Source organism: Oculina patagonica, chromosome 3 (assembly GCF_052425735.1).
Source record: "Oculina patagonica isolate OP01 chromosome 3, crgOcupat, whole genome shotgun sequence".
Lineage (NCBI taxonomy): Eukaryota > Metazoa > Cnidaria > Anthozoa > Scleractinia > Oculinidae > Oculina > Oculina patagonica.
Window position 1 is genome coordinate 12753114 of NC_135760.1, and position 12200 is coordinate 12765313.

The 12200-nt window shown below is 38.5% G+C and overlaps 1 protein-coding gene across 1 annotated transcript; it reads right to left on the bottom strand.

The window, feature by feature from the left end:
- Positions 1-422: 422 nt before the first annotated feature.
- Positions 423-11353, bottom strand: LOC144646666 (protein kintoun-like). Its single transcript, XM_078506335.1, has 17 exons — positions 11205-11353; positions 10630-10725; positions 10095-10163; positions 9218-9342; positions 6029-6093; positions 5750-5814; positions 5447-5528; positions 5000-5070; positions 4616-4818; positions 4276-4336; positions 4096-4169; positions 3673-3793; positions 3149-3455; positions 2923-3053; positions 2605-2823; positions 2243-2311; positions 423-1529 (listed from the first exon to the last, which is right to left on the bottom strand). The coding sequence occupies exons 1-17, from the start codon at positions 11247-11249 to the stop codon at positions 612-614; spliced, it is 2721 nt and encodes a 906-aa protein (XP_078362461.1). The 5' UTR covers positions 11250-11353; the 3' UTR covers positions 423-611.
- Positions 11354-12200: the final 847 nt, after the last annotated feature.

The following is a 12200-nucleotide window of genomic DNA, read 5'->3' on the forward strand; positions in this document are numbered from 1 at the left end:
GGAACATGCACCAACGCTTGATATTTAGCAAAAATTACATAAAATTGAAGGTTTTGGACTACATTCCCTTATGCCCTGTCCACATTAACCCGGGTAAATTTGAAAACGATACGCTTCATCGCACAACGCATGCACAGAGCTATTGTTTAGCTAATTAAACCTTTTGTTTTGACAGAGAATACAACTGTCAATTTACATCCCAACCGACATCTACGGAAATGTTTGGTAAATGGTAGACTAAACAAATTACCTGTATAACAGTTTGAATATTCTTACATTTCCAAAGTTTTGCAATGAAATATCTTCTATACATTTTTTTATAGACAGGGTTCCATTTCTCCCGACCTGTTTATTTGCAGGTTAAGTAGTCATTAGCCTCCTACGCAGGCTAAGTAGTCATACGTTTATAAACTACGCAAGACTTTGGGCAATCATCACATAACTTTATTGAAAATCGATTTTCCCTTTTATAGACACCCATATTTTTATAGACATCCATAAAAGCATCTCCACTACATTAAAATAGAAACCCAGAAATAGGCACTGCATCTATTAACTATGATCAAACTTATGTCATGCATGTACAGAAAACGTCATTTGAATGACGGCTGTCAGTCATCTAATTCAAATATTAGATTGTTTGTCATCCCAAAAGATTCGCTAGCACCTTTCAAAGAACCTGTGGACTTATGAACATCATCACCTGTGGTTTGATCATCACTAAATTCAGCTCCTTTCTGATCTACCCCTTTAAGCTCCCCATTATCCGGGTCTTTTAAAGAGGTCACCCCGTTAGTTCCCTTCCCCTGGGGTTGAACATCAAACCCGTCCCACCCGGTCCCGTTATCAACGGGCGACGTCCCGTTGCTCTGTTCAGATTCGCTTCCTTCGCTTTCTAATGAATGCTTCCGTGCTTCAGCTTTTAGCTTCGCCTCCAATTTCCGTTTCTTTTTATCCTTTTTGTTGCTAAAAACACGAACGTTATGATTAAGATTAAATCGTACATTTTTCTTGCTCGGAGAATCCGGCACTCCATTGAATTCATTCTCGTCCCCCAGGGAATCATCCGTGGAAGTGCTGGAAGTCCTTCTTAGGATGGACCGCCGAGTTCTTACAGCGTTGCTTATCACATCAATTGGCACAAAACTATCTCCCATTTCCGCCCAAGCAGCTTCAGTATCGATCATCCCTGGATCCGAGCTCACAGATTCCGCTCTGCCTTTAACATTTTCACTCTCAACTTTCTCGTGCTCTTTGCAGCTATAGCCATTCAGTTCTGGGCTTTTATTTAGTTTAGTTCTTTGTAGTTCTTCCGCTAAGTCAGCAACGTTCACTTCCTCGCAAGAACTGATATTTTCTCCCATGTGCTCAGGTTTGTCTAACTCCTCTTCCTTTGAATTCGACTGAAATCCCAACAGGTCCCTGTCATCTGCAGAGTGTCTCGGATTGGTATCTATCTCAAGACTAAGGCAGTCTTCGGTCAGAGAAGAAACTTTCACGTTTGCCTCACCATCAGGAGCGACTGTCGACTAAACCACACAGAAAAATAGAAAGTAAAATAAGATTAGAAACAGATAGCAAACAGCGCAGGTCAATGTGCCGCGTGCAGTGTTCCCACGTGTTACAACTACAAGTGGTGCATTATTTTTGCTTACGGGGAGTGACTAGTTTAACACCTGCAAACATAACATTTAAACACCAGCAAAACCACCTCTACTGTCTGGTTTAGCACAGAAAAACTGGACTATAGTCTAAAGCTGTTTGTTTGGGATCAATAACGATTCACGAGCATTTCTGCTCGGTAGAGAGGAATTTTAAATGATTCAAAAAAGCAATTTCAAATATTTACCAAAACAAAAAACATTCTTATCCCCTCCCAAATTTAGTCATTCCAGGTGTCTCGGAAAATCCATTTAATTCTCAAAAGGTATATCGCATTCAAAGCTTACAGACACCGCTTGCATTCCGTACTGCAACATCTGTTTACAAACGGTTTTGTAACTCCAGAAGAGAGTTTCAGATCTAAACTTAAATAAAACGCGAGTTACCGTTTCCAAAAAGAGTCGTAAAACTAGCACAAAATTACATCACAGAGCTTTTCGGACTTTAACCTTAAATGAAAACATGCAAGTAGTGAAATCACAATTTTAACTAAGTTTGGAAACTCTGCAATAAAAACATAACAATTATTGGTGTAAGAACTTTAACTGTTGATTTTTATCACACTTATTAACTTACGCACCCACGGATCCTGCTCAGCAATTTCTTTCATCATCATGTCAACTGTTTTCTCTGTTACAAAGAACTTGGTCTGTAAAGGAAAGAACTCTTCCTTGTAAATAACATTGACTTTGTGAGGGATAATAAAAAGGCAGTTTTCGATCCCCGTCGTTATAATCACAGACTGCGTACATTGCAGTAACAAAGACTGAAACAGACCAATCAGAATGGGTCAATCAGTTCAGACGACCAGACACGACAAAATAGGTGAGTCGATTGTTATGATTTCCAATTGGCTGAAAAAAGACATGTTTACTCTGATTGATTAAAACACAAAGGTAATTAAGGGGAAATGAGGAGTTGATAAAATTTAACTAAGATTACCTCCAAACTCTCCTCTCCAGAACCTGCCTCGAAACTGTCCCAGATTCCCTTGCAGGCTTCCTCTTTGTGAAGGCTCAGAACGAGGTTCTGCTTGCTGACGTCAATATTACAGAGATTTGAGTCGAGGTTGTGATCATCCGGGAACTGTAGATAGAGGGCATAATCCGGGGAAGGCAGCTCTCCAGGGCGTGACTTCCCGGATGGGAAGCTAATGTATGCCTAATGTACAGTTCAACATGTCAGTAAACATGAACAGAGATTCTACTGTACACAACACTTTTTTATTTCCCAGACGTAATAGGCATAATAAGAACTGACCTTATTCTTTCTAAAGCCGAGGGACACTGAGTCGAGGGCTATATCTGGGACGTCAATGATAAATGTGATAACCTCATTATTCTGTTGATAGTTATAAGGTGGACATTTGAAGAAACTTGGAGAGGAGAAATCTAAAAACAACAACAATAGCAAAGTCAGTTGATCTATCAAGTCACAATTTAAACTTCTCATGTGAGGCGTCCACTTTAGAGAGGTGGACTGGTACCTGAAGACGAGCTCGCCAGTTTGAATCTGATGTCTGTGTCATCTTCATCCTCAGGACTGTCAAACAAGTCATTCTCTGCATTTTGTTGCAGCGTCTTGTTCCACCATGCAGCATTGTCATTGTCCTCAGTATTCATCTCCAGTGGTTTTGCTCTTTCATCCACAGAATCAGCTTCAGATTGTTTATTTCCATCACACGGCACAGTATTACTAAACGGCTCTTTCTCCTTTTTAGGCACTGTGTTCAGCTGTTCTTCATTTTTGCATTGTTCAGCTTCAATCTGGTTTTCTGTATCAACTGCTTGGACCTATACATAAAATAGTCTGGTTTCAGTCCTTAGTTCCAAGGGAAAAGTGATAATGTTGAAGTTGTGAGGGAGGTTTATTTCATAACAAATGTTTGTGTTGGACTGTGATGAAACGAGAAGAATTCTTTAGGAGTTAGAGGTTTTCCTAATGACTACTGTTAACAAAAATTTTATTTGCTTTTAGATGAGGACTCTCTATTGCTGCTAATGAACCTACCATTTGTGGAATCAATGGAGCTGGTAACACGGGCAATGTTACAATAAGCTGCCTCTTGCTTTTGTCAAACTTAGCAGCACCATTTTCCTCATCAACTGGATATGGAAGTGATATGTAAGCAGTGTTAAGGCAAAATACTTATGCATGCATGTGGCACTGTATGTTTATTAAGGGATTCCATGCCGATTATTTGAGCAGAAGGCGTTTTCGCTTTTTATCAAACTGTCTATAGTAAACATGTGGTGGAATTCAGACACAGAAAGTTTCAATAAGCAAGGAAGCATGTGCAATGCAATTATTGTTGAAATCTCTTTGGCACGGTTTCATATCAGCATTTAACCATGAAACAAATAGCCCATACCTAGTCTAAGAAAAAATATCAGATCACTATACAAAAATACAAATAACAAGGATATGTCTAAGTTGTAAGGAGGTTTCTTGCAGACCAACATGAGCTTCTTTTCAAGAATATCTAACTCCACAGGGGCAGCAGATTCCTACAGAACAAAAAATAAACAGAGAATATTACATGCTTGTGTAAAGATGTCGAATCACTTCCCTAGCTGAAAATGAATGGTGCATTGAACAGTGCATGCAACTTACCAACAGCGGCAAATCTATATACACAACAAGTTCTTTTGGCCTTGTATTTGGATTAGAATCCCTGTAAGTAAACCATGACATTTAATGAGTTTACACAAGTCAACTTTGTATAACAAACACTATGCAAATGTGTACAGTAAGAAAGGGTAAAAACCAATTCCAAGTATTACACCAAGACACTTATTCTTATTCAATTGAAAGGATTGATGAAAGTTACTTAGCCCACAGAGCTCAGTTGTTAAGTACTGAAATCTGGAATGAAGTATTTTGGGAGTTTCATGAAATCAAAGGTTGAAAAAAAATCAGGATTTTACTTTATTAATAATATTTGGTGCAGCACCTTGCATGCGTAAAGTTCTGAAGATCAATGTGTCCACGATGCACTATTCTATACTTTGGTACATTTGGAGTACTTGTCATCTTTTTCTTCTCGTCCCGAGCCATTGGCTTTTTCTCATCCTCCTTTTGTACTGTTGGTTGGTCACTGTAAGGATATGGGAACTTCATTCCACCAATGGTTAACTCGGCAGAATCTTCAGGCACCTGACAAAGGAGTGGTGCACACCAGATTATTACCATACAAGAAATGATTGAAAATGTAACCACAGCAAAGTAAATAATACTACACTGTAATTGTAAGTACAAAAAAGTACAGCAAACTGAATGTAGATAATTACTAGAAATGGAAATGAATAGTCTAGCTACAGCAATGTAAATTAAGTACCTCTTTTGTTTTCGTTCTTATCACTGTAGATTGCTTGACTCCCTTAAACTTCATCTTGGGAAATTTGAGGTCTGTAAATGTAAAATACATGCGTTATTAATTGAGAGGAACGTTGTTGACTGTGGTTCAAAGCATCATCATTACTGACCTAAGGTTAACTGTGAGTAACAAATACAAATCGTGACTGTGATCTAGGGTTTTTTAACACTTTTCTACTGTGTGTTGCTGCAAAATACCAGCTGACAATCTCTTAGACAAAAAAAAAACATTCCTCGAGGCTAAGCCATAAAAGATAAGACTAGACAAAATAAGTGCACATTCAAGCTAGTGAAGTCTTTATGTTTTTTAATTAGTCATTCTTTTTTCCTAAGATCACAGGTATTTTACTACGAATGTTTATTAAAATTGGGTTGTATATATCGTCATGAACTTAAGGAATTCACTCACTTTTCCTGTCCAGTGTTACTTTGAACTCCCTTTGTATTCCATCAAAAGCAGTATCAATCATCAACTGTTTGAATCTTTTGTCCTGTTGAAACAAAAAACAATTAAATACAAGAGAGAATGAGACCACATAGTACACATCTTATGCATCAAGTCCTTTGGAAATTTATGGTTCCGCTTTTCAGGCAATACATCATAAATGAATGTCACAAAACTAAGGACAGTGGCCAGGAACATTGGAATGAGGGCTGGAAAGCACACAATAAAAGTCATCTGAAATTCAAAACAACGCATAGACAGCCATACCTCTTGGCCCTTCTTGTACGTATCAGGATGGAACACTGCGTCATACACAGCACACTTCTTCCCCGCTAAAAGAAAGAATACTATCATTAATGATATTCCTTTAATAAGAGTTCAACACTTGAAAGAGATTCTGCATTGGCCAAGTGGTTCTAAGGCATCAAAACTGCAATTTAACTATTGTAAAATAATCATAACCTGTCTGAATGGCACTGTTAAAAAGCTGACTAGACTTATAACAAATGTTCTACAGTAACTAAAAAAATAGATGTGGAGTTGTACCTCTGTCTACATCATCTCTAGGCTGGGACAAACTGTAAGGAATATTCCACTGGTGGCCAGCTCTCCTGTAGTTGAAAAGAAAAGAGTTTTTAAGGTATTGCATCAAAACTTGATTGTGGAACAGAAAGGGAACTCAAGATTTTCTTTTAACTTCCATTTCAGGTACACTGTAAGGCTTTTGGTGACTTTTTAATTTTTAGCGGAGCTCCCAGCGGCCCCGAAGGGCCGCAGAGCGGAGCCCCATACCCATAGAAAATTAACAGAACCCATGCTTTTGGTTTTTCATGGTCATCATGGCTAGCGGCATGGCTCACGGGCGCATCCGTCCATTGCGCAACATGGCGGCCATACTCCAGACATCGGTTTAAGGTTATGTTTAACACCAGCTTACACCTTTGATATTGGACATCCATGTCATTGTCAAAGACAGCTGTCAAAACAAGGTATCCGCTGACCAGTATTACATGACCATATCGCGGGCTCACATATAGAACTCATGGAGGTCGAATGTTTTTTTGAAGTTTGCCGCTGACCAAATAATTGTTTACATTGGATCGCGGGCTTGAGTGCTATATTTTTTCTATTATTGGTCGGTAAATTGGGAGCTCCGCTTTTAGGCTTGGCTAAATCTATATATTACTTTTTACTAGGGCCTCTATTGATAACAGTTTTTATTGTAAAAGCTGATGGAGTCACCCTATTGAAATAAAGGCTTACTAAACTCCTTTTCACTGATAACCGTTTTGGAATGAACCTAAAGTACTTGCAAACAAAATTTAAGGGAGTTTCTAGAAGTTCAAAAGTTCTCTGATTATCCAGAAATTACTGTATAATGACTAAGGAACAGTCTGGAAATTGCTACAAAATGTTCATTGTCTCATAATCAGGTTTTGAACTGATTTGGTTAAATGAAATCTCTGAATCTTGTTTTCCTAGAACAGCTCATGCAAAAGGCAACTTGCAATTACATAAGTAATTCAGTTACATAATCAATTCAGCAGCCCTTATTTTGGGCCAAAAGCTGTATATACCCGGTAGCATATGTTTTTTTATAGTATTTGACACTTTATCCCTTCTTGAATGGCACCCTGAGAGGGTTAAACTTAATGAAGGAAAAAGATGACAGGAAACTTAAATACTACTCCAAAGGAAGAGAATCCATCATGAGCAGTGCTCGACACTAACTTTTTTGGATAGAAGCAATTGGCTAGTAAGTACAAATAATCACTAGCCCACAATGACAAGTCACTAGCCCCACACCCCCCCCCCCAAAAAAAAAAAAAAAATTAATAAAAAAGTGGAGTTTGAATCAGCTAATCTCTTAGCACTATGTTTGTTTGAGTCCACACAAGTACATCTTTCCTTCACTGAGTCGCAGCAACAGATATACCATCTTCCAACTCGGTTGAAAATTTCTTGACCGTGGATCACACTTCCTCTTCATGCTGTGTGTGGTCCTTTGGTAAACAATGTAAATCTGGCTCACGAATATGGGCCCTTATAGGTAAGGTGTTACAAAAGCTTGAAATCATGTTCGCGCGAAAACTCCAAGAAGGCAGACTTATTATGGCTCTCTCCCAGGTCCCTTTTGAGTGGCATGGAAGCGAGGATGGAGGGCCTTTTCCAAGATGGCGTCAGGTTTGCGAGTACAATAAAAACCTGCACTATGCGATGTGGGTCGAAAGCCCTCTGGTTTAAATAACTCAAGCTATGGAATAGATCCTGATGAAGGTCCTGGAGAAAAACTTCCCAAGTTATAGTGTTGTAGTTACCGGTAATTTATTTTCCATGAATCTCACTAGTCTATGGGCTAGTAGGAGCGTACTTTTACTAGCAAAACATGAAGTTTTACTAGTCCTGGGCTCTCTCTCCTCCGCAGAGGTTCCCGATGGGCGTTGTAAAAATCCGCTGGGCAAAGTGAGTGCAGGTGCAAAAGAACGAGATCCATTGAGTGGGGAACCTCTGCCAGAAGCTTGTCGTTTTCTGGTACATTGATAAATTTCTCAGCCCTCGCGGACTTTGCGAGCTTGAAACTTGGCCAAAATCAGCAGAAAGTGAGTTACTTCAAGTAGGGACCGTTATTTCTCCAAAAAGTTTTCATTTTCTCCAAAAAAAAAGCAAAAATCTTAGTATCCGAAGCCCCCCTGAAATTTGTGGGTAGTCGTGTGTGAAGTTTGTTGTTCTATGGAGGTCAAGCGTCAAAGAATGGGAAGTCAAGCTATTTGAAGTCTTCCCCCACTTGAGGAGATATCTGTTTATGGTAGATATACTTCTTGCATTTGGTGCTTTTCGTCTTTAATTTCCTACATGTTGCATTTCGCTTTAAACATTTACCAGTTTAATGTCTTTGATTGTTTGATCGAGTAACACAACAACCACAATATAAACAACCACAAAGCAAGCATTATTTCGTACAGACAAAAATGCGAGAGAGATGAGTACATAGTTTCTACACAAGTTTTAGCAGCTATTTACAAAGAAACAGAATTTTAAGCTTATTTTTCGATTGGTTTTATAATTAGTTCGTACGGCAAAGAATTGAAACTTCGCTCTCGATTGCCCACCTGAGAATCTGTTTATACGTATCTAAATTTAACATTCTTCAAAACAAACCTTCTTGTTCTCTTCTCTTTCAGGAAAGAATTAATCCGTGTTAGAAGTTTCAGCTGCCATAAGTTTCCAAATCGTTCGCCACACAACACAACAGTTTTAATAAAACTACAATCTTTGTGCGGACAACAAACTTTTCCACATTCCCACGCCAGCATCTGAATACGTTCTTTTGACTCTGCTTGTTCTGCATCTCGTAATTAACCTGAGAACCGATTCTAGACATGATGTAGCAGCCATTTTACTGACATATGGCAGTAACATATACACCACCCCCGGTGAGGAACACTAATAAAAAGGTTACCTCCCCCGGATGGTGGCCATATTGGGTGTGGTATCTGGCAAAGGCTCCCGCAGCCGCTCTCGCCATTTTATTGTGCCTGCAATCTTTATGTACAGTGGATTCTCCCCACCGAAAAGCTCTCTGAAGAGCCTCTGCGGAGGAGAGAGTCCTGGGCTAGTGTACTAGCGTTAGTGTCGAGCACTGATGAGGGATGCTAGAACTGGATGATTTTCCTAAAAGAAACCATCTGACACACTGTGTAGTTCAGAAATTAACAACAAAAACAAGTGACTTACTTTTCTCCATTCTCTTCCTTCTTGACATATTGTGACGAGGGTTTTCCAATGTGCTGATTAGAGCAAATGTTGACAAATGCTTTTACCCCAGTACTGACATCCGTTGTTTTAACAACATAACCATCCTTATGAAGGAATATTTAACAGATTAAAAAATTATCAGTGATACATAGAGGATAATACATGGCTGTGCAAAGGTGTGAAATTTATCTTCAAGTGTTCAAATCGAGTGAGATATTAGTTTTGAACACGAGAAGATAAATTTCATATATCCAAGCAACCATGTATTATTCTGTTTATTATATAAACCTACTAATTACTATGTTTTTGACGATTTTCCAAAGATTTCCGACAATTTTCTGAAGATTTCCAAAAATTTTCAAAATGTTTTCTGAAGGTTGTACGAATGTTTCCAAACATTTTCCGAAAATTTCTGAAGATTTCTGAAGATTGCCGTAGATGTTTCGGCTTAATATCGATATACTTTGGCTCATCAAGCATTGAAACATGGCAAACTCTGCGAGGTGATTGGTCAAAAATTATATCAGACATGTGTGGATATCATTTTTATCCACACAGTAATGTGTGATACCATTTTTCTCGATTTGCTACCACTCGCTATACCACTGCAGTTTATATAATAAATATATATATTACAAGCAGTGCTATAAGGGAACCCGCGGGGTGGGTGGGGGGGGGGGGATTATTATGTTTACTATGACAGGCAAAGTTTGAGGCTTGAGTTGTTTTTGTGATCTGAGTTCTAACCAGACTCTCCATAGCACTTTAATATTTTTAAACAATTGCAAACCATTTGCAGATTCTAAATGGAACACAGAAATAATTAGTCACCAAACAACATGTGCCAATACTTCACCTCTGGATTAACAAATTTCACATCCATTCCTCTCATTTTCTCCATCTGTGCTATTTCTTCCTCATATTTCTAGTAGAAAGAAGAAGGTCTTTTCAGGCACAAAACTGTTTTTTGTTGTTATTGTTGTTGCTTTAAACAGCTGCACCAATCTACAATTAATATAATTTACTAATATTTTCTGTGAGCTAGTATAGTGACTTTAGTATGTTAGACTCCAAAAAAGGTGTTAGACTCCAGATTGAACTACTTTATTCTTACATTACCTCTCCTTATCCAGGAATATTTAAACATGAAGGAACAGGTATTGGTGAGTTGCTTTCAGTGGTATTAAATCTGACAAAAATGCTAGGGTAACCAGAAATGCACTAACTTCCTATCAAGGGGGGTACAATACACATCATGTTACAGACATTGGAGTAGAATCCATCTTGCTCCACTTTCAAGCATGAGGCCTGGAGCAATTCTACCACAATATTTTGTCATCAGCTGTATGTTGCATCCTACAGACCCACCTGGGGCAACTGTATAAACTAACCTTCTTGTTTTCTGGGTTAGATATCTCTTCAGCATATTCCACAAGCAATTTCCGAAACTCTTCATCTTTCATAGCTTTTTCAAATTTATCAAGCTCCTGAAAAACAACATTTAAGTTATGCTACTCAATGCATTTCTGTTTCACAAAATAACCAGCCCTTTATGAAATTTGTATTGTTCTTGTTTCACTAAGGGATTTGTACACAATATTCTGGTTTTTCAGTCTCTAACACTTCCACTTGAGCTATAGAAGATAAATATAAGTTATTGTGTTTTAATGCTAATTTGATTATCATAGTTTTTAATCACGTGTATGTGGCAGCTAGCTTAGGGCGCTGATGATGTTTAACGTATAAGATGTGAGTGTTTCTGACATTTCTATGCCTTGAACCCAAGTTTAATTATTTCAGTAAGTATACTAAAATGCCCCTTTTTATAGTCGACATTTAGAAGTTTAAATTTAACTTAAAGCACGTTTAGATTTTTTTCCTGTAGGGCAACAACATTTAAATTTAAACAAAACCGAACACGACAACCCTCAGTTTCTGAAAGAAATTTTCCAAAGCATCAACTCACCTCTTTTGTCATTTTGAATTCCTCATTACTGTTGGTTTGTGACATCTTGGAAGCAAATATTGCAGAAATCAGACAAACCCTGCAAGCAATATATCAACAAATGTTTTCTGTTTCTTTCTTTCGAAAAGCTGAAAAGCTTGGTAGCTAAGTCAATGATTAGTTCCCAGGTCTCTCGTACACTCCGGTAGGGCTATGGAAATGTTACAGAGTGTTGAACTGTCCGTAAAGGTGGATTTCCACTGACGCGTAATTTTTTACGTGCGTGAAAAAAATAGAGACAATGTATGAACGACTTGCGTACACGTTTACGTAAGTCGTTCATACATTGTCTCTAAATTTTTACACGCACGTAAAAATTTACGCGTCAGTGGAAATCCACCATAATAGGGAGCTCTCCGCAGCAGAGGTTCGACTGTAAATTTTCAAAACACGATCGCAAGAAGATGAGTTTTAGGAATCATTCGCACTCATTTTTCATCTAAAATTGACTGCAAAAAAGGCCACTCTCTTTTTCCTCTTGTTCTACGCGCGCGAGATCCCCGTTCGCCTAATTCGCGCAAAATACGGGAGTTTTGCTGTTTTATCTAATCCGGTGACCTAATGGTTAGCGTGCTGGACTCCGGATCAAGCGGTCAGGGTTTGGCAAGACAGCCTCCCTAGCTCGCCACCCCGTCGCCACCCAGGTGAATATTAAAATGGGTACCGGTGAACTAATGTCACTAATGCTGGGGGGTAACCCTGCGATGGACATGCGATGGAATAGAAATACTTCTAGTCGCTTCATAGAGTTTATGCTAAGAATGGGCCGATAGGCAGACTTTTACCTACCTTTAGGGACGGACCATTATTTTCTCTAAAATCCGAGTTTAAATAAAGTTCATGTTATGTTACGTTATGACCTAACCAGGAAGGATAATTTTTCTTATATAGAGGGTTGCTGTGTTGGCCATATACATTATACTTATAAAGTAAAGTTAGATACAGTAAAAACACACG